At 53.6% G+C, this 26,417-nt stretch overlaps 3 protein-coding genes and 1 long non-coding RNA gene across 31 annotated transcripts in view; 1 reads left to right on the top strand and 3 right to left on the bottom strand.

The window, feature by feature from the left end:
• Positions 1 to 180: 180 nt before the first annotated feature.
• On the bottom strand, positions 181 to 5,808 carry Pex16 (peroxisomal biogenesis factor 16). The gene is made up of 11 exons (XM_028878976.1): positions 5,380 to 5,808; positions 5,149 to 5,184; positions 4,304 to 4,380; positions 3,830 to 3,963; positions 3,600 to 3,700; positions 2,747 to 2,827; positions 2,472 to 2,624; positions 2,314 to 2,386; positions 2,069 to 2,188; positions 943 to 1,007; positions 181 to 365 (listed from the first exon to the last, which is right to left on the bottom strand). The coding sequence occupies exons 1-11, from the start codon at positions 5,489 to 5,491 to the stop codon at positions 307 to 309; spliced, it is 1,011 nt and encodes a 336-aa protein (XP_028734809.1). The 5' UTR covers positions 5,492 to 5,808; the 3' UTR covers positions 181 to 306.
• Positions 5,809 to 7,455: 1,647 nt separating this feature from the next.
• Positions 7,456 to 8,536, bottom strand: LOC119087864. Its single transcript, XR_005091359.1, has 3 exons — positions 8,015 to 8,536; positions 7,768 to 7,853; positions 7,456 to 7,587 (listed from the first exon to the last, which is right to left on the bottom strand). It is a non-coding gene; the product is annotated as an uncharacterized LOC119087864 (long non-coding RNA).
• A 1,561-nt stretch (positions 8,537 to 10,097) lies between these two features.
• Positions 10,098 to 16,304, top strand: Large2 (LARGE xylosyl- and glucuronyltransferase 2). Of its 11 annotated transcripts, XM_037205021.1 has the most exons (15): positions 10,104 to 10,192; positions 10,281 to 10,439; positions 10,516 to 10,613; positions 10,919 to 11,001; positions 11,221 to 11,344; positions 11,554 to 11,725; positions 11,843 to 11,947; positions 13,427 to 13,539; positions 13,615 to 13,740; positions 13,818 to 13,973; positions 14,097 to 14,257; positions 14,662 to 14,940; positions 15,244 to 15,396; positions 15,507 to 15,702; positions 15,837 to 16,304. In XM_037205021.1, the coding sequence occupies exons 2-15, from the start codon at positions 10,340 to 10,342 to the stop codon at positions 16,044 to 16,046; spliced, it is 2,076 nt and encodes a 691-aa protein (XP_037060916.1). In that variant the 5' UTR covers positions 10,104 to 10,192; positions 10,281 to 10,339; the 3' UTR covers positions 16,047 to 16,304. The 11 variants fall into 11 exon arrangements, with proteins under 11 accessions (XP_037060909.1, XP_037060916.1, XP_037060918.1 ...); XM_037205023.1 differs by lacking the exon at positions 11,843 to 11,947; XM_028878973.2 differs by having other exon boundaries at positions 10,155 to 10,439.
• A 4,055-nt stretch (positions 16,305 to 20,359) lies between these two features.
• The window catches only part of Phf21a (PHD finger protein 21A), a 179,649-nt gene continuing 173,591 nt past the window's right edge, over positions 20,360 to 26,417 (bottom strand). For all 18 annotated transcript variants that reach the window (XM_028878967.2, XM_028878968.2, XM_028878961.2 and 15 more), the window contains 4 exons: positions 24,030 to 24,185; positions 22,324 to 22,399; positions 21,893 to 21,996; positions 20,360 to 21,114 (listed from right to left, as the gene is read on the bottom strand). In XM_028878967.2, coding sequence (XP_028734800.1) covers positions 20,860 to 21,114; positions 21,893 to 21,996; positions 22,324 to 22,399; positions 24,030 to 24,185 — 591 coding nt within the window. In that variant the 3' untranslated portion in view covers positions 20,360 to 20,859. The remainder of the gene's footprint in view (positions 21,115 to 21,892; positions 21,997 to 22,323; positions 22,400 to 24,029; positions 24,186 to 26,417) is intronic.

Genomic DNA, 26,417 nt, shown 5'->3' with positions numbered 1-26,417 from the left:
CAGTCTGCTGTGCCAAGATGAAGCTGCCCCCCGGACCTGATGGGGACTTCCTGCCCAGTGACAAGGCAGCTGCTGTGGCTCCATCCCAGGAAGGTGTGAGGAGCAGTAGCTGTGGTGACCAGGGCTGAGGAGGCAGAAGTGCCAGGGCAGGCGCTGGCTGGTGGACACAGAGCCACATGCTGGGACACGACCAGAGTCACTTTTATTAGAGAAGAGGGCCCGGGGGACTGGAGGGCAGAGGCGAGGCCCACCCAGAGCAATAGAGCACATCACATGACCCGCTCTGCACCCACTCCTGCGCGTCTGTCAGCCCCAACTGTAGAAATAGATTTTCTGCCAGGAGGGCAGGTAGTCCATGAGCGGCCCTGCAATGAGAGGGAGAGGAGTTAGGGCTAAGCCGGCCCCGGGCACCGCCCCAGGCCCCCGGTGCCGCCCCAGGCCCCCGGTGCCGCCCCAGGCCACCAGGCACGGCCCCAGGCCCCCGGGCAGGGCCACCAGCACAGCAGCTCAGACCTGCGCCATCTGCTGGGTCTCCTGCCTCTCTGCCGCCATGCTGGAGATGTGATTTACAGACAAGGAGCCCTGGCTTCAGGGGCGCCAAGTAGCATGAGCAGCATGTCTTCCTTTATGGTCGGGTACCCAGACAGGCCCCAAGGCCCCTCCTTGCCTTACCAGATCAGACTGCCTCCTGTGATTCAGGTCACAGTCAGGAGAGGGCTTGCCACCTGATGTGGCCTAATAATCCTACACCCAGGTACTCTTCCAGCCACCTCCACACCTCCATGGGTCAACTTAGACCCTGGAGTGTCACCTCCCAACACCAATTTAGGGTTCACACTTGACTGCCCAATAATCAAACCAAAAAGAGACAGAACAAACAGTGAGACGGGCCATTTGTGCCTCAGGGACATTCCGCAGCCACACTGTCCCGCCCACACTTACTTGCCACTAGGCCAACGCCAGGGACATGGTCTGCAAGGAGCTGGAGTAGGAAGAGGATCTTGGCTCTGAACAGGAAGAGAACAGCATGGTGGGGTGGGTCCCTGCACACAGGGAGCTAAAGGCCTGACTGAGCACCAGGCATTTCAGAAAACAAGGGGCTAGGACGACCACTGGCACTCCACCTATCTACAGCTGCACCTAATGCTCACAGCTCTGCCCACTTGGCAGCTGGTTCACATCACAACACACTCTCTCCCCTCTTTTCAACCTTCCCACCATTGGCATTCAACAACAGTGCTTCCTAAAGGTCCCTGTGTAGCAAGGCCTGTGTCCTGGAGGTTTTTGGAGGGAGGTACACTGGTAGGAGAGCTGAGCTACTTAGAAACCTCATAAGCCAATGCTCAGAGTAGGAAGGGGCCATGGTGCTAAGAAGGGTCCCTGCTGGCTCAAAGAGATGCTTGTTGTCTAAGACATGGGACTTTCCACAGGGGAACTTGGGGTGGGACACAATGATGTTGGGAACAATCAAAGAACACGTATGGGATGGAGGTGTAGTTCATGTTTGAGGCCTTGGGTTTTGTCCCCAGCAGCACCGAGGTTAGAAAAAGACCTAACATTTATCACATGCTCACTGCATATACCAAGCACGGCCAGACACATTCAGTTATCTGACCCGACACCACCCTCTCAGATGGTGCCGTCACTATCCCCACTTTCTAGGTGAGGAATTGAGCCCAGAGATCTCACAGTCCAGCTCCTGCTCAGTTAGATACTCTACCACAGACCACAGGCACCCTGGCAGGCCATTCTGAGAGATTCCTCTGGCTAAGGCAGAGGCTCTGGTCCCTCATAGGTGATCAGTGTGGGATGGGCCAGGGCTTTGAAGTGCAGCATCTGCTCTGAAAAGTGGATACCCTGTGGTGAAAAGAGCTGGAGACAGGTGGTCTGCCTCAACTGTGGCCTTGCAGAACTCTTAATCTACCCTTATAAACTCACACTGGCCTGATGAGGGTCGGTGGTTCTAGTGGCTGCTTCCTGAACAGCTCCAGAACCAGCAAGTACTCAGCCGACCCCAGCTCTCTCCATGCACCATGGATGGCCCCGCCGATGTGAGGGTGGTCCTTACTCAGAGAAGCGGTCATAGAATGGCGAGCGCAGCAGGTAGTACAGCAGCAGGATTGTACGGCGCCTCAGCTCTAGCCGCTCCCTTCGGGTCAGGCTCTTTCTGTCACTCAGGAGACTCAGGCTGTTGGGAAGGGACATAGGAACAAGGATGATCTACGTCACTGAGAGGGAAAAAGCCATAGACTGGGATAACCAAAAAGCAAGCAGAAAGCCCATGGAAGGAATGGAATCCTTGCGGACCCTCACCTAGTCATATCTACCACACCAGACAGTAGCCAGGGTGTCCATGACCGCTGACCCCAGAAGCCCAGGCTGAGCACTGACGGTCAAGGTGTCAAGGATGTCTCCAGGGCAGGGTCCAGCAACGCCCCTCCCCAACCCGCCTCCAGCACGGATAAGGATACAGTGCAGCAGGGGCCGGGCGATATACAAAGACTCTGCGATGGTCTCCTGCAGCCCCAGAGGGGTTGGGGGTGTGCTCAGTTCCTCCTGCTGCTGCTTCTGCCGAATTTCCCACTCCTGGGGGGCTCCCCAGTGTCGTGAGTGCAGGGATGGGCCTAGAACATAAGGATAAGGTAAGTCAGCCGGAAGCCGAAGTGGATGCGGACAGAAGCCAGTCCCTCGAGCTCACACTGACCTCAGCACCTAGGTGCCCAGTCCAGCTACATCTTCCACTTACTGTTCTGGAGTGTCCGAACCACTCTGTTTGACCGTTTCCCCACATAGGATGGCTCATGGCTGCCTGGGTTGTGCTCACCATCTAGCAGGTAGAGACAGGACATAATGTAAGAGGGACACATTCCTAGCAAAGCCTGCAGAGAACATGTGTGGAGGGAATGCTTGAGGAGCTAGCTCCTGGGAGAACACAAGAGCCTGTCCCGAGGCAGCGGCTGAGCAAAGGTAATCACACCCAGGGACTGTGGTTCACTAAGAAATCTTTCCACAGAGGGAAGCATTCTGGAACTCTCCTGGCCCAGGAAGAAGGCCATCATTACCCATAGTCACAGCTAAACGAGAACCTAGGCTTCCAAGACACTGGAGGAAGAAAGGGAAGGCCCAGCCCAACCACAACTATTGGGGCTATGGGACCATGAGGCCATGTTCTCTCCATCCTTTGCTGTCAATATGTGGATGTGGGAGGCACATCACTGTCTCCACTCAAGGAAGGGCGGAGACAAGGCTGACGGAGGGCCAAAGCAGTCTTGAGCTGCCTCTTGAGGCTGTGGTTCATGATACAGAACCAGGCCCAGGGACACTGTCGGCAAGACACCTACTTGTCCTAGCTCCTGAAGCCCACAGGACAGAAGGAGGACTCTGACACCACAAGATCAAGTTCAGGGGTGGGAGTGTATCTCAGTGACAGGGCACTGAGTTTGATCGCTAGGATCAAGTTGAAGTTCTGATTTTCTCCAAACCTTGTCTTTCTTTTTCCTTCTTAGAGAATAATGGGTGCTGAGCAGGTGGGAAATGTGCTCCAGATCCACAGAGCAGTCCCATGTCCCATCCCACTTCAAGGTAGAGAAGCAGCTTACCCAAGGGCTGTGCCTGGGCCTCCCTGTCCAGTGGAACAATGGGGGGTGAGGTCTGAATGCCAGCCTTGAACCAGATCAGCAGGAACATGCGCAGGACGGCCCTGGGTTGGGGGTATGGTACGGTTAGGGGGAAGTGGCGAGGGAGCAGGTTGTAAGGCTGCTCTGCCGAGCACCCTCAAAGCTGGCCTGGGCCGCCCCACCTGAGTCCTGCCCTCCACAAGCCAACCTACTTGGCCAGCTGGATGAGAGCGATGACGAGCCAGCGGCCTGCTTCACCCCACACCTTGGCAGCCCCCATCTCCATGAACACCTCCACACACTCCAGCACGCTCAGCCATGTCAGCAACTTCTGCTGGGACAGCGACTGCAAGAAGCCCAGAGGTCAGGGGGCCTCTCTAGCCCCAAGTGCCGTCCTAGAGAAAGAGGCTCTCTGCAGGTGGGGACTTCCCCTTCCAGGCCCCACACCTGAGAGCAGACACCACCTCCACTGCTCACAGGCTGGCTGGCTCGGGACAGGCTTTCCCATCGCCCTGACACTTCATTGCATGTGAGACTAGGACAACGAACAGTGGGCTGAGCCTCATACGGACACGGGCCTGTCTCACACTCTGAGACCGCAGCAGGTACCACGCGTGTGCTGGTGATGACTGTTTTCTTCCCAAGTCCCTGAGCTCCCCACCCTCGGCTCCCGGCAGAATTCTCACCACAGGCAGCTTTTTTCGAAGCTCCTTCCGGAGGATCCCATCGTTGAGCAGCACCAGCAGGTTAGAGGCAGAGTACACTGAGAAGCAGAGCGTGGTCTTCAGAAGCTGGCTCTGAGGTGGCCTTCACCCATCTCACCTTTACCCCAGAGCCCTACAGATCATCTGTCACAAGTCCTACTCAGCTACCCACAGACTGTGTGGAAACCAACATGCCTCTTCTCCCACTTCCCGAGAGCCCTGCTCTCCTGAGGATGGCATCTGAACCAACAATAACTGAGCCGATTACAGTGACAAGCTAAACCCTTGCTCTGCTGGACTGCACTGGTTACTGAGCTATTCGGAACTGCCTGTCGTCCTCCAAACAGCCAGATGTGTGGCTCCACCACGTCACCTTTGCTCTCTCTGCAGATCGTCCCCTCCTTTTCAAAATCTACCTCACCCTCTCATGACCATCACTGCCCTGCTAACTAAGCAAACACAGCTGAGGCACTCATAGTATGGGGGTTGCAGCATTTGGCCCGAACACCAGGGACCATTCCCCAGCCTCACTGACCTTTTATTCCCCCAGCTAGACATTACAACAGTGCCCTCCTCATACGCATAGGACTGATCAACTAGAAAGGGCAGAAAAGTTGCTCAATCCTGAGCCAAACCAGGAGTGAACGGCCAGTCGAGGTCCTCCCTCACAGGTCTCCCAGCCCTGGGAACACCGAGGGTCCTGGACAGTGGGCAGCTGAACTTGTCTGACTGAGTTATGGCACATCGATCTAAAGGGCAGCCCAGGCCCCGGAGCCAGGGTGGTCCTCTGGAAGCCTTCTCCCTCCCCAGTCCAGAGCCCAGCTCACCCAACTCAGACAGCTCGTGGGAATCGGAGAAGCGACCTGGGAAAGAAGGTACAGGAGGCGTTGGTGAGCGTTTGTCCCACCCTGCGGCTTTGGGCCCCCTAACTCTCTATACGCCACAGGAACCTAGACAGAACTCGAACACAGTGACCACTCCCCTGGGTCCGCAAGGAAAGGGCCACAGGAGTCATGGGTCAGGGTCCCCAAGAAATGGGTCAAAGGTGAGCGTGGCACCTGCCAGCAGGTAACTGAGGCCCCGCACTGCCGTCTCCAGCTGGGCCGTGGCGGCCGGGTGACGAGTCACGTACTCCTGGTAGCGGAGGCCCAGGAGTCGCAGCTTCTCCATCCTGCTCCGGCCACCGACAGTCCCACTCGCCGACAGCACAGCTGGCGCGGCGCCCTGCGTCCTGCGCCCTCCTTCCTGCTTCCGGCCCTAAGCCCGCCTCCCAGTTGCTCAACTTCCGCAGCCCCGGACGAGCGAGCCGCGCGAAGGCCCTGATCGTCCCTTCACCCCATCTCTAGCACCTCCTCCCAGCAACCGTGAGCTCCCACCCTCCCTCCTCCCAGCCATTGGCTCCCTCACTCTCCGCCCTGAAGCTCCCAGAGCCTCAGGCATGCGGTCTCCAGCCTTCCTGGTTGGCTGTCTTGGCGCCTGCGCGGTTGCAGCTCGGCAGCAGGCTGAGCAGTTCATTCTAGAGAAGGGAACACGAAGTCTCAGGCTTTCCCAGCAGATCGCCGAGAGGCTCGAGCGAGAGGGCGGGACAGCAAAGGGCTTGGGATTTAAGGCGCCGGGAACCAGGAAACTGTCGTAAATGGGTCTCACAAACCGCCAGTTTCCAGTTCCCCACAAAAGCCCGTGCCGAGGAAACTGAGGCAAACCTAGCCAGCAGACTTAGTGCCGTGGCTGCGGCTCCAGCTCCGTCAGGGCATGTGGACCCCCAAAACCCGTACCCTCATGACTACTTCGGCGGAGAATACCCTGGCCTAGCCTTCTGCTCTCTACTTGGGGATGAACCTGCGCATAAACTTCCCTTATCTGCACCTCAGATTTCCCTATCTACAAAATTTTGGGGGCCGACTTGGACCTTGAACTCGGAACGAATGTCAGCGTTTTCTGGCCCTTAGATGTACCTCCTGGCTCTCAGCTGAGCCCCAAGAGTTGGGGTAACTCCTAGAGATCCACTTCTGAACCGAGCAACAAAACTGCTAAAGTCAAGGCGCTGTAGAAGTGGGGGGCGGGGGGCGGGGAAACCCGTTCCGGGGAATCAGCTGATTGGCCGTGGGAAGAGGGGGCGTGGCAACTCTGCGCCATTGCTGACTCCGCCCGCGAATATATGGTATCCGTTGAATTGTAACACGTTTGCTTAATACCCTACCAAATATTATCTTCAGACAAGGACAGGATATGCCCAATAACGTCCATCCAGTATATCACATGCATGTACGAAAATGCCATCATGAAGCCCATTATTTTGGTTTGTTTGTTTTGAGATGGTCTCACTATGTAACCTTGACTGACCTGAAATTCACAGAGCTGCCTACTTGTGCTTCTTAAGTGCTGGGATTAAATGAGACTACCATCAGGACAGGCGAAGCGCATTGTTTTGTACAATTCATAAACACTAATAAAAATGTTCATAAAGGAGCTGGAGAGATGGCCCAGGGCTTAAGAAATGTTCACTTAAGAATCTTTTTAAAAGCTGGGTATGGTACTGGATAGAAAAAGCACTTGTTGCTCTTGCGAGGTTTGGTTCCCAGTACCTGCATGGTGGCTCACAACCATCAGTAATTCCAGTTTTAAGAGGATTAGATGCCTTCTTATGATCTCTTGCAGGCACCAGGCCAGCCCACATGTGGGTATGCAGAAAGACATGCAGGCCAAACTCATATATATATATCCTAAAATAAAAGGCTGGGCATGGTGGCTCATCCCTGTAAGTAATTCCAGCATTCAGGCAGAGTCAAGAGGATCAATGCAAGTACAAAGCCAGCCTTGCCCGTATAGTGAGTTCCAGGTTAGCCTCAGCTAGAGTAAGACTTTGTTTTTTTGGTTTTTTTTTTTTTTTTTTTTTTTTTTTTTGGTTTTTCGAGACAGGGTTTCTCTGTGTAGCTTTGCGCCTTTCCTGGAACTCACTTGGTAGCCCAGGCTGGCTTCGAACTCACAGAGATCCGGCTGCCTCTGCTTCCCGAGTGCTGGATTAAAGCGTGCGCCACCACGCCGGCAAGACTTTGTTTTTAAAAATTAAATTTAAATTATTTTATTATTTTTAAAGTCATGCCTGCTGTGTCTAGGCATGATTGGAATGCTGCTTTAGTCTGAGCCAGAGGCAGGGCATTTTCGACACCACACTCACCAGGAGCCACAATCCACTCTCACTCCCTTCCCTTTCTTGTCTGTGTGGAGTCATGATCCTATTGTTGCCAACCACACTCACGCCATTCCTGCAAACAAAGATTCAGGGAGAGGTGCTCGAACCTCTGAAGAGTCTATGATACAGGCACCATAGAAGTCATTCCTCACCCTTCCCAAGTGCCACAATGCACTCCTCCTCCTATTGGCAATTGTGATGGTTCAGTCTCCATTGTCCACTAGGTGGGTTTGGAATCACTGTAGAAACATACCTCTGAGTGGGTCCATGGGTGTGCCTCCAGCCGAGAGGACTCTGCCTAGATGTTTGTCTCCTTATTCCGTGGGTTAGAGTCCTGAGCTGAATAAAAGAGAAAGCAAGCTGGGCATTAACGAGCATCTTTCCCTGTCTCCTGATTGAGGATACAACATGGCCGGCTACTGCAGGCTTCTGAAACCACAGCTGCCCCACCATGGTGGATGACACCCTCAGACTGTGAACCAAAATAAATTTCCCCTTACGCTTGCTTCTGCGAGGTATTCATTTTGTCACAGCCACGAGCAAAGTAACTAATACATCAACCTCATCAGATTGGTGGGAACTCTTGTCCACAGATGAGGCCCAACTGCTTGTCCCAGATAGCACAGCAAGGCCCTGACCAAAGGGCCGTTGGGAGTATTCTCTAACCCAGCATGAGCCATGACATGATGAGGCAGGCTTGGCTAAGATCTAGGCTCAGGAACTCAATGACTTTACTGCCTTTTGGGCCGTTCCTCCCTCCAGCCCTCTGCTGCAGCTGGAGTGAAGGTGTGTGTGTTTGTACTTGTGTGTACATGTGGACAAGTACATGTGTGCAAGATTTCACCAGATGGCCTTTTGTTCTGGGGAGGAAGGAGAGGCCTGGAGGACAGAGTGGAATCCCACCTCCCCTCCACATCCAGACAGTGAAGGGTTTTTCTCTCCAGTACAGGGCACTGGACCCAGCCAGGCTGTCTGCAGCAGGGCTGCCTGAACTTCCTCTCTAGATCAGGAGTCTGATTAGGCTCTGAGACAAAGAGCAGAGGTGTGTGCAGGCTGGGCAGACTGGAAGGAGGCCCCTCCCTGCTGGATTCCTGCCTGGACCTGGCCTCAGGGCTGGGCTGCAAAGGCCTCTGGATAAATTGGGCTGGATCCTCTCTCCTTCAGTCTGTCCCAAGTCACAGAGGAAGAAAGACCAGTTGGACAGGCACAGATGAGGACACCAGAGACCCAGAGAGGGTGCTGGACAGGTCCAAGATCACAAAGTAAAGTCCTGGGCAGGGCTGGCTCAAATGGGGTCTCAGCTCAGAGGGCTAGATTCACTTAATTCCTAAATGCACAAGGGGCAGCTTTTGGTTTCCATAGCAACCTCCAAAGGCTCACAGGCTGATCCCCATCTCCTAGAGAAAGGCATTCTGATCACCCAGGGGGAGGAGCCAGCCCCAGGCTGTTGTTTATGGGTCTGCCTCATTTTATACAGCTGGACCTTGGGCTAAAGATCCAGCCTGAGCTCCTGGTGAGGCCTAGTGGAGTCCTTGGAGGGCAGGTCCTTTCCACACACACTGAACACCTGGAATTGGGTGTTGGGGGCGACCCACAGAACAAACAAGCTCAGCTACCCTTGAGCTGGGAAGACAGCATGAGATGTGGAGAGTTCTACATTCCTACATTCCGGGGGAAGGAAGGGCAGGGCCAGGTCCTGAGGTAGAAGACCTTAGGGAAGGCCTGGTCACAGCTGGGAGTCTGTGCAGGAGCAGTAACAAATGGCCGAAGGGTGTAGGTTCCTTTCACACTTCAGGACAATCCCATCTTGTGTCCTCGGGGGTGATGTGAGGATTAACTAGGCAGAGGCTTGGCGAACACTTCGCTCAGGGCCTGGCGCTCAGTACGTGCTCAACCGACCATGGCGGGTCTCCTGCACAACCCAGAGCTCCCCGCACCCCCACAGGATCCGAGACGTGCCTGAGGCCTGCTGAGGGCTGGAGGGGAGAAGAGGGAGGAAGGGATCCAGGCCTTGGAGCCCGGCACAATCAATACACTCTAGACAAGGGCGGGGGAATCCACGGCCCTGCCCAGGCGGCAATGAGGCTCTCTGCCAGCTCTTGTGCAGGAGAGGAGGTGGCCTTCAAAAGGGCGCAGTGCCCGTGTTTTCCAGTCGCTGCTGGGCCGGGCTGGGCCACCTGGACTAAGGGCCAGGGAGGACGCGCAGGCTACAGGTGTCCCTAGCAGGCCCAGCGTCCTGTCCCCCGACCTGAGCAGGTGTCTCCAATCCTTGGACCGGACATTCCTTTCCCATCCCCCGCCCCTGGACTCCCGCGGTGCCAGGGCCAATCCTTTGATCCTGAGCTCCGGGTCACGGGTCCCTCCCCTTAGGGGGAGGAATGGGGTCCCAGAGCCAGGAGGGTGCAGGTAGCGGGCACAAGGCCATCCTGGATAGCTGTCCCCGCGGCCTTAAGCCCTCCCTTGAAGGGGGTTGTAGGTTCGGGGCGGGTTTCGGAGCTGTCCAGTGCAGGGTGAGGGTGGGGCCCTGCCAGGGGTCTCCCCGCCCCTTCCAGCCCAGACAAGCAAAAGGTGAAACCTGAGCCCAGGTTGGGGGCGGGGCTGGCTCGTGGCCCTGCCCTAGTCCCCGCTACCCCGCAGTCGCAGGAGGAACAGGGCCTTCCCCCAAGCCTCTGGAGCAGGTGAGGCCGACGGCTGTGCCCGGGCAGGTAGAGCAGCCGACGGGCCCCGCGGCCCAGAGCTCCCCCTCCTCTGGCCTTTGGTCCGCAGGGTCCGTGATGGAGTCCGCTGCCCGGGGTCGCTCCCCGCCCTGAGTCCCTCAGACAGCCATGCTGCCCCGAGGGCGTCCCCGGGCACTGGGGGCCGCCACGCTGCTGCTGCTGCTGCTGGTGGTGGTTGGCTTCTTCCTGTTCGGCCGAGACCCTGAGTGTGAGCACTGGGAGCTGGGCAGGCGAGGTGGGGACCCAGTGTGCCCTCTGCCTGCTTATGCCACGTGTCCTTTCAGACGGACTACGGGCAGCTGCCACCTTCGAGGGAGACCCGTACGGGAGCCGCAACCGCTCCGCCTCCGGCCTGCATCCTCCACTGCCACCCAAGTGCGAGGTAGGTGAGCGTGGCCCCTGGCGGCTGCCACCCCCAGGGTTCCTGACCCCAGCCCAGTCATCTAGGCATCTCTGAGAATCACAGTACGTGACATCTGGCCACCCGGCTGGGACATCTGAGGACGCTTAGAACGCACGCCCCCTCCACTCCCCATTTTCTCCACTTGTGAAATTCAGGCGTTGCCCCTAGGCAGCCCTTTCCCCAGCTCTGATCCAAGGTGGGGGCTGCAATGTTCTAGGTCAGGCTGGCCAGGCCGGCCAGTAGAAGTTGGGGACTGCTGCTTGACCTAGCTGTTCCCTCCCCAGCTGTTGCATGTGGCCATCGTGTGTGCGGGACACAACTCGAGCCGAGAGGTCATCACCCTCGTGAAGTCCGTGCTATTCTACAGGTACAGACAGGCCTCCTGGATGAGGATCAGGAACCCACCCACCACGCACCACTGGGCTGGGTTCGTTTCCTCAACTGTACCGAGGAAACTGAAGTCCTCTTCTTAGGAAGGGGGGCGGGGCCGGGGGGTGGGGACATCGGAACAACCTCAAGAGCTCCTTGTAGGAGATAGGGCCTCTCTATTCCTGCACAGCCATGCCAGGCTCTTTCCACCCAAAAGGAAAAATCCGCTGCACCTCCACCTGGTAACCGATGCTGTAGCCAGAAACATCCTGGAGACGCTCTTCCGAACATGGATGGTGCCGGCTGTGGTGATCAGATTCTATGATGCTGAAGAGCTCAAGGCAGGAGTCCCGTGTGGTGTCTCCCCCCACCTCCCCATGCACTCCTGCCTAGCTAGGCCCATCTTCTCCTTACTTACCCCCAGCAGTGGGTGGTGGGAGGGGAGAGACCTTCTCCTACCAAGCCTCCTGGAGCCCAAATCTTTCACCTTTTTGGGGGGGTCATGGCTGCTTTCCATTGTGCCACTTGGCATGCTCTCCCCTCCCCCCAGCCCCTGATCTCCTGGATCCCCAACACACACTACTCTGGCCTCTATGGGCTAATGAAGCTAGTACTTCCCAGCATCCTGCCTCTCAGCCTGGCTCGAGTCATTGTCTTGGACACTGATGTCACCTTCTCCTCTGACATCGCGGAGCTATGGGCACTCTTTGCTCACTTTTCTGGTGAGACACCTGCAACTCTGCCTTGGTCTGCCCCTTCCCCGGCTTACCCAGGTTCCTGCTGTGGACTAGCCCGGAGCCCACATCTTCAGGCAGCTCCCTCCTGCCCTCCCCTCCCAGACAAGCAGGTGGTCGGTCTCGTGGAGAACCAGAGCGACTGGTACCTGGGCAACCTCTGGAAGAACCATAGGCCCTGGCCTGCCTTGGGCAGGGGATTTAACACAGGTGGGCACAGTGGTGAGGGAGGCAGGATGGGGTGGGCAGCCGGGCCTCAGTGGTGGGATGGGCACAGAATGCTAGGAAGCCCCCAAGAAACTCTGGCAGCGCTGTGGAAGGGACAGGGGATGGAGAGAACTCTCCTCCCACTTTGCATGTTTGGACCAAATGGCTGTGGTCAACTCATCGTTTCCTTTAAGACCCCGTTTTCACATCTACTTCATGGGAAGAGTCCTGCCATTACCAACTGTGAGAGGACAGCTGGGGAGGGCCCTTCTCTTCCCCTCTACCCAAGGGAATTATGGGTGATTATGTCTGAACCTCAGAAAATATAGTTCCGTATTAACAACTGGGGCATGGTCGGAGAGATTTGCCATTAGGCAATTTGACTGCTGTACAAACAGCAGAGGCTGTGTTTACACACACCCAGATGGAGTAGCCCACTCTTCTCTAGGTTGTGGTGTGGTCTGGGAGCAACAGGCATGCTACTGAATTGAGTGTTCACTGACAGGCAGGCAACTGTAATACAATGGCAAGTATTTGTGTAGCTGAAAATGGAAGAGGCATGGGAAAAATACTAGGTTGTAGGTTGGTTGGTTGGTTTGACAAGGACTCAGTCTGGCTTTGAACTCTGAGGATGACCTTGAACTTCTGATCCTCCTGCCTCTAGCTCCCTGGTGCTGGGATTACAGATATGTGCTACTTGGTTTATGCCATATTGGGGCATAAGCCACGGCTTTATGCGTGATAGACAAGCACTACAGTTGAGCCATATACCCAGCCTCAGGTGGTGACTTTTTACCTCATATAATCACGTACTATCCGTGGTGTATGCTTTATATTGTCGACCAAAGCACCTGTACCAGTTAACACCTGGCAGCCTGGTGTGGCGGTGTCTGTTGTTGTCATTTCATATAATTATGTGTCACCATAGTGTGTGCTTTATATTGTTGACCAACGCACCATTAGGTGACACCTGACTGACCTCCAATTAACACCTTGCAGCCTGGTGTGACGTTGCCTGTTGCTGTTGGTAACTCCGGTTTCTTGGGAGGCTGAGGCAGGAAGATTGCAAGTGTGAGGCCAGCCTGAGAAGCTTAGTGAGACCCTATTTCAACATAATAGTTGTTTTTGGAAATTTGTTTTATGTCTATGAAAGTTTCTTCTGCATATGTGTGTGTGCACTGCATGCAGTCTGGTACCAGCGGAGGCTAGAAGAAGGTGTTGGATCCTCTGAAGTTGGAGTTCTGAGGGTTGTGAGTCACCACGTGGGTTCTGGTCAGTGAAGCTCGGTCCTCTGCAAGGGCCACACGTATTCTTAAATATGAGTCCATCTCTTCAGTCCCTCAAACTCAAATTTAAAAAGGAGCTGTAGGTGCAATTCAGTGGTAGAGCGATTGTCTTGAATGTACTACAAAACAAACATTTCAAAAGCTTCGTGATCTGGATGTCCCTGGTGGGCTTGGCAACCTCTCTCCCTGTTGACAGGTGTGATCTTGCTGTGGCTGGACAGACTTCGGCAAACTGGCTGGGAGCAGATGTGGACCTTGATGGCCAAACGGGAGCTCCTTACTCTGACGGCCACGTCTCTGGCTGACCAGGTCTGGAGGACTCTTTGTGGGAGCAGAACCGAGGGGCAGGCTGGGGGCTGAGATGTGATGTCTGTCACTGCCTAGGATGTCTTCAATGCTGTCATCAAGGAGCATCCCGAGCTGGTGCATCCCCTGCCCTGTGTCTGGAATGTTCAGCTGTCGGACCACACACTGGCTGAGCGCTGCTACTTGGAGGCAGCCGACCTCAAGGTGAGTGGAGCCTGCAGGACAGGGGACTGTTGCTCACTCCCTGGTCTAAATCCCTGCCGATACCTCCCGGAGCCCAGGTGATCCACTGGAATTCCCCAAAGAAGCTCCGAGTGAAGAACAAGCATGCAGAATTCTTCCGAAACCTGCACTTGACCTTCCTGGGGTATGATGGGAAACTGCTGCGGAGAGAGCTCTTTGGCTGCCCCAACCAGCTCCCTCCTGGGGCTGAGCAGGTAAGAGGGGCCACACTACCTTGCCTTTGGGAGGTTTTGCCGCTCTGGACTCAGGTGGGCCTTGGCTGGAGGGCACGTTGTCCTGGGCCAGCCCCATTCTTTCTTTCCCTGGACCCTGCTCAGTTGCAACAGGCCCTGGCACAGCTGGATGAGGAAGAGCCCTGCTTTGAATTCTGGCAACAGCAGCTCACTGTACATCGTGTGCATATTACCTTCCTGCCCCACCAGCCGCCACCTCCCCGGCCTCACGATGTCACCTTGGTGGCCCAGCTCTCTATGGACCGGTGAGGGTGTGGAGGGCAGCCCCCGGTAGCATGGCATAGGCTGAGATGGGATTTGAGAGAACTATTTTATCTGGTAGCCTGATGGTGTGGTAGGGAGCTGCTGGTCCCTGGAAGAGTCCCAGAAGTTGGAGACATTGGATAAGCTTGGGCTTTGGAAGTCTTTTTGATGCCTGGAACTGCCCCTGGGGTGCTGGGGGACCATGAATAAGCTTTGCTGGTCCATCACATGTGGATGCAACCCTGGGGGGTAGTTGTAAGGATGAAAAGAGACCAGCTGTGTGATTGTAAGGTGCTTAGTCACGGGATGGGGCTCTGCAGCTGCTAACTTTGGGGAGGATTTCTAGCCATCCTGGGCTTCGGTGCTCAAGGGGCCCGAGCAGGGCTGACCACCCACCTCACCCCAGGCTGCAGATGCTGGAAGCCCTGTGCAGGCACTGGTCAGGCCCCATGAGCCTGGCCTTGTACCTGACAGATGCAGAGGCTCAGCAGTTCCTGCATTTCGTGGAAACTTCGCCAGTGCTCTCTGCGAGGAAGGATGTAGCCTACCATATAGTGTACCGGGACGGTCCCCTCTATCCAGTCAACCAGCTCCGCAATGTGGCCTTGGCCCAGGCTCTCACGCCCTACGTCTTCCTCAGTGACATCGACTTCCTACCTGCCTATTCCCTCTATGACTACCTCAGGTGGGCCTGGAGGGCCGGAGAGGGGCGGCATTTGGGGTATACACCGTCGGGGTCAGGGTATCTTGGGAACCCCAGGTTGCTGTGTCCACTTCTTTCTGGGGCTCAATGGCTTCTGCAAAACGGGGCTTGTCTTAGGCGATTTCTTTGGGCCACCACTGAGTCAGGGAAGCAAAGCCTTACTTCAAACAGCAGTTCTGTGTGGCAAGGCTATCTGAAACAGCCGCACTGGCTACCGAGGCGGCCGTGGCTCAGCAGGGGTGAGCCCCATGGGCTGAGTGCTCCTTCTCACCTGCCCCTCCCCAGGGCCTCCATTGAGCAGCTGGAGCTGGGCAGCCGGCCGCGGAAGGCGGCTTTGGTGGTGCCTGCCTTTGAGACCCTGCATTACCGCTTCAGCTTCCCCAACTCCAAGGCAGAGCTGTTGACCTTGCTGGATGCAGGCTCTCTCCACATCTTTAGGTCAGAGAGACCGTGTTCTGCCCCATTGATCCCATGCTGCCCCTCCCCGCCCCCCCATGAGCTCACAGACTCCTAGCCTCAGCCCTGTTCCCACCCGATCTGTTATGCAGGTACCATGAATGGCCACAGGGTCATGCGCCCACAGCCTATGCCCACTGGCGGGAGGCCCAGGCACCATACCAGGTGCAGTGGGCAGCTGACTACGAGCCCTACGTGGTAGTGCCTCGTGACTGTCCCCGATACGACCCTCGCTTTGTGGGCTTTGGCTGGAACAAGGTGGCCCACATCATAGAGCTGGATGCTCAGGTGAGGAGGGTACCTTGTTGCCCTGGCTGTGCTCTGCCCCCTTCCTGGGGGGCCATGGCACAAGCTTGCACTTCGGCCCTCACTTGCTCCTCCCTAGTTCAGCCCTGGCCCGGCGTCTGTTCTCGTTCTTACAGGAATATGAACTCCTGGTGCTGCCCGAGGCCTTCTCCATCCACTTGCCCCATGCTCCAAGTCTGGACATCTCCCGCTTCCGCTCCAGCCCCGCCTATCGGGACTGTCTCCAGGCCCTCAAGGAGGAGTTCCACCAGGACTTATCACGGCGCTATGGGGCTGCAGCCCTGAAATACCTCACTGCCCTGCAGCAGTCCCAAAGCCGGGCCTGAGCTTGCCAAGCTGCCCCTGGCCAAGGCTCACTCTCCCACACGCACACTCCCAGAAGACACTGGAGAACCCTGGTGGGTGCCCACCCTTACTGCTATTTAAATTATTTAAGGTTTTTGTCAGAGGGGCTGGGGTGGGGCATCTGCGGGGTTCCTGGCTGGTTTCCCTGTTGGGGTCCAGCCCTTCTTGGCCCCAGCTGGTTTGGGGCTAGTTCCCCCAACCCCCTTTCATAATAAAAAAATTAAAAATTTTTCATTTTATGTGTGAGTGTTTTGCCTGTATTTATGTATGTATGTGCAAGAGGGCTCTAGGTCCCTGGAACTGGAGTTACAGGTAGTTGTGAGTCACCATGTAAGTGCTGGGAACCAAAGCCAGGTCTTAAGTCCTCAGCCATTTCTCTCGCCCCACAGCAAAGATTTAAAGACCACTTTTTGTCCTCTGGCTGGGGAACCCAGGACTCTTAGGGTCCGAGGGCATCAGTGGGCAGTGGGAGTGGATTCCAGCTAGAGTCCCAGGACAGTCTGAACCCTCAAGGGCCACAAACCAGAGATGCAGTATCTAACCCACGCTTTCCCACCCTAGCCCCAAACGCAACACCAAGAGGCTGAGAGGCTTTATTTGGCTTTATTTAGTAAAATGTTAAAATAAATAAATACAAATTGATCGGCTGCTCTGTACCCCCCCACCCCCTCCAAACAAAAACCAAACAAACAAAACAGAAAGTTTGAAGCACAAAACTCCAAATACAAATTCTACCAAGACTGAAATCACAAAGGGCATGGACACAGACAGCACAGGGTCTGGCTGGCTCTTACCTAGGAGCTCGCTGACGTCTGGTCTGCTCAGCCCACCCACCTGTCTGCCACTCACCCTGGGCTAAGAGCGAGGACACTGGAGAGGGGTGCAGGGGCCAAGGCTGCCATGTGGAACTGCTAAAGAGTGCCACCCTGGCTCTCAGGACTCTTCATTCCTTGGGGAGGGCCAGCGGAATCTTCCCGGGGGTCACCCATCTCCTTGGGGAGGAGCTGACAGGAGCACAGACTTGAAGGCAGGATGAGAAACGAGACTCCCATTTTCTGCCAAGGGTGCTCAGATGAGGGGCGGGACAAGGTCCACAGTCATTTACACAGAGCCACGTAGCCTGCCTACAACAGAAGCCATGGGCTCTGGAGAAGCCAGTGTCCGGAAAAGGGCCACCGGTCCCTCCTACTCCTGCCCCTGGGAGGAGTGTCCTCAAGAGTTCAGCCCTTTAGTTAGGTAAGGTCCATATCCAAGAAGGACCTCATGGGAAGAGACCACTTGAAGTGTGAGCCGGGGTGGTGGTGGTGGTGGTGAGTCAAGAAGGCTCCAGAAGCCCCAAGAGGAAGCATCATGAGGTGGTGGAGAGGCAGCTGTACATGCAGACAGACAGCTGGGAACCCTGGGTCAGTGCTGGGTACACATGGACCCTTAGCACGGCCTGTTGGGCTTCAGACAGGAAGCAGCAGCAGCAGCAGGAGAGGGGGCCCTAGAGGATACCAATCACCAAGATGGGGGCCCTCTGGAGACTGCCTGGTGGCTGTCACCGGCTCCAGAGACAGGCCCCACACAGGTAGCGCCATCCAGGGACTGTGCCTAGCTGAGTCCTCCCTGAAGGGTGCTGTCAGCAGGCAGATAAGGAAGGAAGAGATGAGAACTGGTGGAGTCAGCAGAGGCAGGCAAGACTGTGGGTTCAGAGAGAGAAAGGCCCCTTCAAGTGAGAAAGACGAGAGGATGGTGCTGGCCTCCCTGCCTTTACAGCCTGCGTCTGCCAGCCTGATCTGGGGGCCCAGGGGACTCCAGTCCAAGGCCCTCCAAAGCAACTGCCGAGCCAGGGGGCCTCACACATGGGGCTGCAAGAGCAACAGACTGCAGCGGGGGAGGGAAGACGGAGCGGTGGGGGGGCAGCTCAGGAGGAGCGGCCTGTGTGCCCCACGCGGTCACAGGTACTCGCAGGGCTAAGGGGACCAGGAGCTCTGTGCTAACAGAGTGAAGGGCATGTAGATGGAGGAACAGGACCCACAGCTCATTTCCAAACATCAGAAGAAGGGACTCTACGCTGCCCAGCTCCTGCATGGTCACCAGCAAGCAGCTCTTCTGGGGCAAAGGCCTGCAGTGATTGGTTTCTCAACCGCTTTCCATCACAGGGAGGCACAGTGTGCCAAGCCCCAGCCTATGGGCCCAGACAAGTCCAATGGGGTTGGGAGGCTGAGGGAGCCAAGACGGGGCATCAGCCTGCTGCGGGTCTCTCTGATCCTCTGCCAAAGATTCCTCCGACTAGTCCAGGCTTCTCCAAAGCTCACGAACTAGACTTAGCACCTTGGTCTCTGAAGAAGAAAAGAGGGCTCTTTTCTGCTCCCCTCAGTCAACCCGAAGTCATAGGCCTGTATGGCCAAACTACATGCCCTCTTCTCAAATGCTTGGGACAGGAATGGATGGCTGGTGTGGACGGGCCTTGCTCACTCTCAGAAGCACCCTTCTCTGCTGGAGGTACCGTCAGGTTCTAGCTCTTTCTCCCTGGACCTAACTGGGCAAGGAAGAAGCAAAAGGGCCTTTCCTGCTATTCCTAGACCTGGGGGCCTGGTCGGCTCCAGAGAGATGCTGCTGTGGACCTGACGGCAGAGCCTAGGTCTCTGTCCCTCCACTCAAGGCCATGTAATGGCCAAAGGCTTCCAGTGGGAACATGCATCTCATAGATGACTTTCCCCATGGTATTGTAGGGGAGATGGCTAGAGAGCCTTTTAGAACCCCAGTTTTCCAAGAAGAAAAGGCCACAACAGGCCAAGCAAGGCAAGCATAGTGGATTCTAGCCCAGGGACACCCAGGAAGCATGTGGGTGGGTGGAATGGGAGTGAATTCTGACCCCGGTGCCAGGAGGCAGAGGACAGCTGGAGCGTCAGACCTCTCTCTTCAGTGCAAGATGGACTTGAAGGTCACCTGGGCTCTCAGAGACATAGGGACCCTCAAGGGATCTCCTTCCTTAGTTCTGATGCAGCCAGCCTGCACCCCACCCCACCCCCAGAGGCCAAGTGTACAGGCAGTGAGGCGCCTCACTGGTCCCTCCCCCAGGTGCCCCTGAGGCGTACATAACGCTGGTGGCTGAGAGACTGAGAGCAGCACCAAAGGAAGGTCTTAGGTGGGCACCAGCCTGCACTCCAGCAAGGCCTGAGACCGTGGGGAGACCCCACCACGCACACTCCATTTTGGCTTAAAACAGGAGAGGCGATCCCTGTACCAAAAAGACAGCACAGTCTGAGGAGGGGGAGGTGGGAGGACCTGCCATTCTGAACATTGGCCCACCAGTCTAGAGGCACAAACACAGCAAAATGTCATCGTGATCAGCAGGTTCTGTGCTAAAAAAGTATAACTACACGGCATTTTCTCCAGTTCTGACACCTTTTTAATATAAATCACCGTTTTTAGGAAACAAATAGCACTTTTGTAATTTTTTTTTTTACAATGTTTCTTACCTTGATCTTAATTTAAGTAACACTAGGAAGACCTCAATATCTTTTATTTTATTTTCCTTTTTAATTAAAAAAAGAAAGTTGCTGTTGTTTTCCCCAGGTACAAAGATTTTTTTTGCCCTTGCATTAAAAAAACAAAACAAAACAAAAAAACACCAAAAAACAAAACAAAAACAAAACAAAAACAAATAGTGCCCAAACGATGACACAGGACGCACAAAGACTCACTGACCTCACTGACACTATAACGCCTAGTCTACCATGCAAGGTCTCACTACCCTTAACAGGACCGTCAGCCTGAAAACAGCTTTTCTATTCCTTAGTTTAGTTCTTGTTACAAAAAAACAAAACAAAAACAAAAACAAAAAAGGTAAAGTAAAGAATGAAATAAAACTTTGTTTAAACAAGAACAGAAATAAAAAATAAACTTGAAGAAGAGAAAAGGGTCGTCTCCATTCACACACACCTGATCGTGCCCCACCTGGGTCATGCTGCTCTGCTCAGAACCTTCTCTTCTTATAAATATAGAAAAAGGATGGAGCCTGTTTTCAAGTAAAACCTCTGATCCGCCTTTCTCCCTCCTGGACCACACATCCCTTCCCTTCCCTGCTTCCCAGCCTGGGGACCCCTGGGGCTGTGCACTGCCCAAGCAGAGGAGAGGCAGGGCTGCTGGAGGCCCGGGAGAGCGGAGCTGGGGAGGGGACTTGGGCTCTCCGGGCACCAGCCCCCTCCAGGAACATTAAATACTGCTTATGTCATATACTTTCCCACCCTGGCTCCCCCCCAGCCTTCCCGGCCCTCCTCTGGGCACTGGGTTAGTTAAACCTCTATTTCCTTTTTTTCTTTTTTTTCTTTTTTTTTTTTGGTTTTATGGTAGTGAAAGTTTAGGAACAGGAAAGCCCACACACTCTTTGGACTTGTCTTTTCTACCTAAACCAACGGCTCCCAGTAAGGATCTGAAACCTGCTCTCCTCCCTCCGCCCGCCCCTGCTCCCCACCCAACAGAACAAAACAAACCCACCGTGGCTGTGGAGGCTGCTGCAGGCACACACTGGTGTATAATAGAGAGAGTAAATATATTATTTCACTTGGCATGGTGCTGGCAAAGAACCTCCAGCTGGCACTATTTCATGTAACATGGTCCAATCTTTGCATGTACACACAGAATAAGAAGAATCAATTGGCAAACTCGGGTGCCACTGGCACAAGCATCTTCTCTCTCTCTGGAACCAAAGAACCAAAAGAATTCTGTCCTTTCCAGAAGAAATCCGGTTTTGCTTCTCTAGAGTCTCCTCGCCACTGGGACTGTGGCGTCTCCTCGAGGGCTCTGTTATTTAGTCTCTTCCGCCTGGTTACAGTTCGCTGTGCAGCTCTGAGAGGACGGGGAGGGGGCAGGTGTGGAGGCGGCGTTGGCAGGGGGGGTGCAGTCTGGGCCGTTGGAGAGGGCCCCCACAGTGGCCTCAGAGTCTACAGGTTTAGAGAGGTCGATGCCATGGATGAGGCGGATGAGTTGTTTCACCTTGTCCAGGGAGCCGCGCATCTCCTTCTGCCGTGCCAAGATGGTGTTCTTCATCTCCATACATTTCTGCAGCAAGTCACAAGGGTGAGCACTCAGCCTCTGGGGCCCGGCGGCCCCGGAGGAAAATGCCCCCATAAACCAACCCTGGGCACTGCTGTGCGCCCCCCAACTGTGCTGTCCCACCTGGCATGGGCAGACACTAGCAAAGGACGACATAAAGGCTGGGGCCGGTGGATAGGGTGAAAGCCAACTCTGTCGGATACTAGCACCAAAAAAGCCGCCCTGAAGCTAGCTTCTGCCGTGGTGACAGGGGTTAAAAAGCCAGTGAGAGATGCAGGGAATTTGACTGGAGGGTCTGTGGAGGACCACTTACTCACTCATAATTTAGAGGTGAGGGCCTGGGTGGACCAGTAATGTTTAGGAGACCTGAGGTCAAGGCAAAGGACTCCAGTCAGTGAACCAGGCCCTCTAGGTCGGTTACCAGCTGGTAGTCCTTCTCTTAGTCCAGTAAATTAGGTCTCTATAAGAGTCACTCACGGGCCTGGGTCTGCCCAGGGTCAGGAGAGGCTCTAGGCTCCTCCCAAGCACGAAAAACTGCACAGGCACTGGGTGGTGCTGCTCAGTCTCTGCCCCCGAGACTGAACACCCTCTCAGAGAGCAGCCACAAGGACGCTCCGAGCTTGGTAAGGTATCTACATGTCCCATGGCCATGGCTCCTGAGCACCGCACACTGACTCCCAAGGCAGACTTCGGCTACCCCGGTTGCTCACATCCACACCCAGGCCGTCCACACCCAGGCCTGGAGCCCACCCCGTGTCCAGCGCTGAGAAAGGAAGGTGCTTACACTGATAGAACTGCTCAGCTCCTTCACCTTCTGCTCCAGTTGTTCTCGCTCCTGTTTCAAGTCTGAACTCCACTTAAGTAGCTTCTGTTTCTCCTCTTCTTTTGCTGGGGAGAAAGGAAGTTTTAAGTGATTGATTCTTTGCAAAGCTTACCTGGTCAGGACGTTCACCAAAGACAGCCGCCCTAAAGTGCCCCTCAGCCACACGGCCAGGACACAGCACCTGACCACCTGGACTTTTCTTCTTCCAGTGTGCTGGCCTTGGGGGCTTGGGCCAGGCTTTACATAGGTAAGGTGCCACCCTTCACAGCTCCCATCTCAAAAGGTGGTCCACACACTTTCAATTCCATTCAATAACATATTCTCATTTTCCTTTGAAAACAAAATCAACCTCACCTTCTAGTGGCATTTTCTTCTGAAAAGGCGGACCTTACCTGCTTTGTAGGCAATATAGGAATGAACAATGGCTAAAGTTCCAGGCCATGGAATTGCTTCTTCCTTCTTCAGCATCTGAAAAGAATTTAGAATTCTATCTTGAGAACCAAGGTCACAGCAAACACCAGTGTCTGTGGCTGAAGATCTAGGGAGGCTTGTGGCTGCATCACCCAAAATCAGACTACAGATAGGGGTAGAGACTTGGAAGCATCCCTGTATCTTCAGAAAAGCCACATGAGGGGCTGGAGATATGGTTAAGTGGTTAAGAGCACTGGCTATTCTTCCAGATGTACAGGGTTCAAATCCCAGCCCCCACATGGCAGCTCACAACTGTCTATAACTCCAGTTCCAGGATATCTGATATCCTCTTTAAGGCTTTGAGGGCATAGAGCACTAGGCATATTACAATGTACATAGATATACAAGCAGTTAAAACACAGATGCACATAAAACAAATACATAAAAATATAAAAAAATGCCACATGAGCTGGGCATGGTGGAGCACACCTTAAATCTCAGCACTTGGGGAGGTAGATGCAGGTGGATCATTGTGAGTTTGAGGCCAGCCTGGTCTACAGAGAGTTCTAGGTCAGCCAGGGTTACACAGTGTGATCCTGTCTCAAAATGAAGGCAAAAATAAAAGCATCCATTCAATCAAGCAAACAATGGCCGTCTAACTCCAACCACTTTCTATAGCTAGAAGCAGCACCTAGCATGATGGTAGTCACCTCAGGCAATCTTGCCTGTGATTAGACATAGGCTGGCTGTTTCAAATTTAGTTTTGTTATCTCCCTCAAAAACTCCAAGGAAGTTAAATACAGTTCTCAATCTAGACTCTAGCCCCTGTGTAGGCAACTGTCAGGAAGGGCACATGACAGGAAAGCAGGTGAAGGGCACCCAGATGACACCAGAGGCAGGCGATGGGATGAGGTCATAGCTGTAGGCCAGCACTTAGGAAGCCAAGGCAGGAGACCCCCAAGTTTGATGCCAGCCTGGGCTACAGAGAGATCCTCTCAATGCACTGTGGACTTAAGATGCAGCTCTCAACAGTAGAGAGCTTAAGTAGCATTCACAAGGCCCTGGGTTTGGGTCCTGGTGTTACAAAAGAAAAAAAAAAAAAAAAAAAAAAGAGGAAAATTTAAAAAATGATCTCAAATCAGGCTTTATTGATTTATTTTATTTTAGTGTTTTTGATACAGTATTTCCCTTCGTAGCCCTGGCTTGACTGGAACTCATTATGTACACCAGACTGGCCTCAAACTCAGCGATCCACCAGTCTCAGCTTCCTGATTGCTGGGACTTAAGGTGTGCACAACCAGATCCGGCCCAGAAGGAGCTTTTATGCATCTTAACTTATTTTTTTTTTCTTTTTTGTGGTAGTCTCACTATGTAGCTCAGGCTGGCCTTGAACTTGTCAAGCTCTTGGCTCAGCTCTTCAAGTGCTGGGATTATAGGCATGTGCCAGTATGAGGGACTGAGGGTCTGCGCTTCAAAAGGGAAAATGAGTCATTCCTCATAGAAAGAAGTGACACATGCATGCTGTGTCTGCATGCTGGGCCTGCATGCTGGGCCATGAACCAGGAGGATGGGGCCTTTAGAACAATGACTGAGAAAAGCTTATTCCCCAGGATGGGAAAGAAAGGAATTTCCAAGGCATTGTCTTTCTCTTCCTAGGTCCCTCACCCATGTGGCCCACCCCCAGTACCTGGTCTTGACATCTGGGGCAGATCCACATGCCCTTGGGAATTGTTTTCAGAGGAGGGTCTAAGCAATCCAGATGATACACACGCGAACACGTGTCACACATCAGCAACTGGCCACTCTTTCTGCAAACACTGCAAAAATCCTCGTGGATGTCACCCTAGGAGACGGGGAGAAAGGTAAGAAAGACAAGGGAGAAGGTGAGCCTGCCACAGTACCTTGTACACCGTGACTACACTGAGTGTTTTCAACAGCGAGCAGATGGCCCAGAGACGGCCCTCCAACAAGCTAGTGTTATGAAAGAAGTCGCCAATAGCACAAACTTCCAACTGCTCCACAAATCTCAGTTTCTGGGGTGGAAATTTAACTTGAAATTTAAACATGAAGGGCTTTCTTTAAACTTACAAATTTAGATTGAGAATTTAACCTTATAAATTGGAGTTTACAGCAAAGATCTTCAGTTGCTTGGGCCAAAATCAATGGCTTAGGTAACAGGTTGGCACTTCCAATGCCAAGAATCCAACTCACAGACCAGAGATCCACAAACCAGAGATCCACACTATGAGAGGAGCAGCATTTATTATCTATTATTTGAGGGGAATTTGAGAAGAATTTGGAAACACGGGCACAAAATACACTGAGCATCTTGCTTACTTGGGGAAAGTATAGTGAATGTTCAAAAGTGAAAAGCCCAAGCCAGGAGCGGACAACTTATCGAAGCTTCTAACATGTGGAACTGGAGGAGCCACAGTGGCAGCCGATAATGCTCTGTAGAACTAGCATTGGCATTTGCTGCTCAACACACCATCATCCAGCAGGAGGCTTTATTCTTCCCCATAAAATATTTCACTAGATGAAAAAGATAGGCAGCCCCAGTCCACTCTACTACCCCCTTGTGATAGTTCCGGGGCTCAGGTGCTTCTGGAGCCCTCAGAACAGAACACACCATCAAAACACAACAACACAGATCTATTTAAAATCCAGAGGAAAGAACACAGGGAAAATAAAACAAGAGCTTTTAAAGAGGTGTGTTTCAGCAAGTCAATGCGCAACTTGTCTGGAAGCAAATCAACACATGGATGAGTGCTGTGGGACGGTCTGTATGTCAAATCTGTCGCTCTGATTGGTCAATAAATAAAACACTGATTGGCAGTGCCAGCAGAAGTAGGTGGGACAAGGAGAGAGAGAATTCGGAAGCAGAAGGCTGAGGCAGAGACACTGCCAGCTGCCGCCATGATCAGCAGCATGTGAAGACGCTGGTAAGCCACCAGCCACGTGGCAAAGTATAGATTTATGGAAATGGATTAATTTAAGCTATAAGAACAGTTAGCAAGAAGCCTGCCACAGCCATACAGTTTGTATGCAATATAAGTCTCTGTGTTTACTTGGTTGGGTCTGAGCGGCTGTGGACTGGCGGGTGACAAAGATTTGTCCTGACTGTGGGCAAGGCAGGAAAACTCTAGCTACAGATGAGGATGACAGGGAAGGGAAAACCAGGGCACAAGCTGGAGGACATAACAAGTCAGTGCTAGCAGACTGCTTTAAGATGCCTGCGGTATTCTGCTAGAAAGCCTACCACAGAACTGCAGAGTAAGCAGCAAGACAGGAGGTGATGCCCAGTCCCTTCTCCACCACCACACCACTGAGGGAATGCATCTTCCAGTTGTAGTTTCTCTCTGCAGGAAACTCCCTTGTGTGTATGTGTGTGCACGTTCACTTACACATGGATCTTTCCGGCCCCATCTTTCAAATTTCATATTTACATACTCTACAGCAGCAGTATCTAGTGTTTGAGTAGTAGAATTTCTTTCTTTTTTTTTATAATTTATTTTTATTCTAATGTGCACTGGTGTTTTGCCTGCATGTATGTCTGTGTGAGGTTGTCAGATTCCCTGGAATTGGGATTACAGACAGTTGTGAGCTGTCATGTGGGTGCTGGGAAATGAACCCAGGTCCTCTGGAAGAGCAGCCATCTCTCCAGCCCAAGTATTGGGATTTCTATGTACTGCAAATCATTGAGGACTTCTGAGTTAATTATAGACTCTCAGAAGTTCTAGCAACAGCACACTGAAACAGAACAATTCCAGAACACAAGTGAGCGGTAAACAGCCACGACAGCACATGGGATGCCGTATCTGGAATTCCCTGTCTAGTCCTGAGGAAGAAGGCTGAAATGGCGCCTGACACATTAGTGTTGCCTTGTAAATAATTTTGGTTTATGTATCCCTGAAAAGTGCCGGTGACTCCAGACCACATTTTGAGAATTGCCCTAGCCTAAGAGTTTAAATATAAAATTCCAAGAATGTCAGAATGAATATAAAATACAGAGACAATTCATCCATCAAGGTCAGTCTTTGCCTAAAGAGTGGAGATCAAAAGGCTTAACTCTGGT

This window comes from Peromyscus leucopus, chromosome 4 (genome assembly GCF_004664715.2).
Source record: "Peromyscus leucopus breed LL Stock chromosome 4, UCI_PerLeu_2.1, whole genome shotgun sequence".
Taxonomy (NCBI): domain Eukaryota; kingdom Metazoa; phylum Chordata; class Mammalia; order Rodentia; family Cricetidae; genus Peromyscus; species Peromyscus leucopus.
Note: the sequence above shows the minus strand (reverse complement) of the source record. Positions and strands in the feature narration are given on the sequence as shown.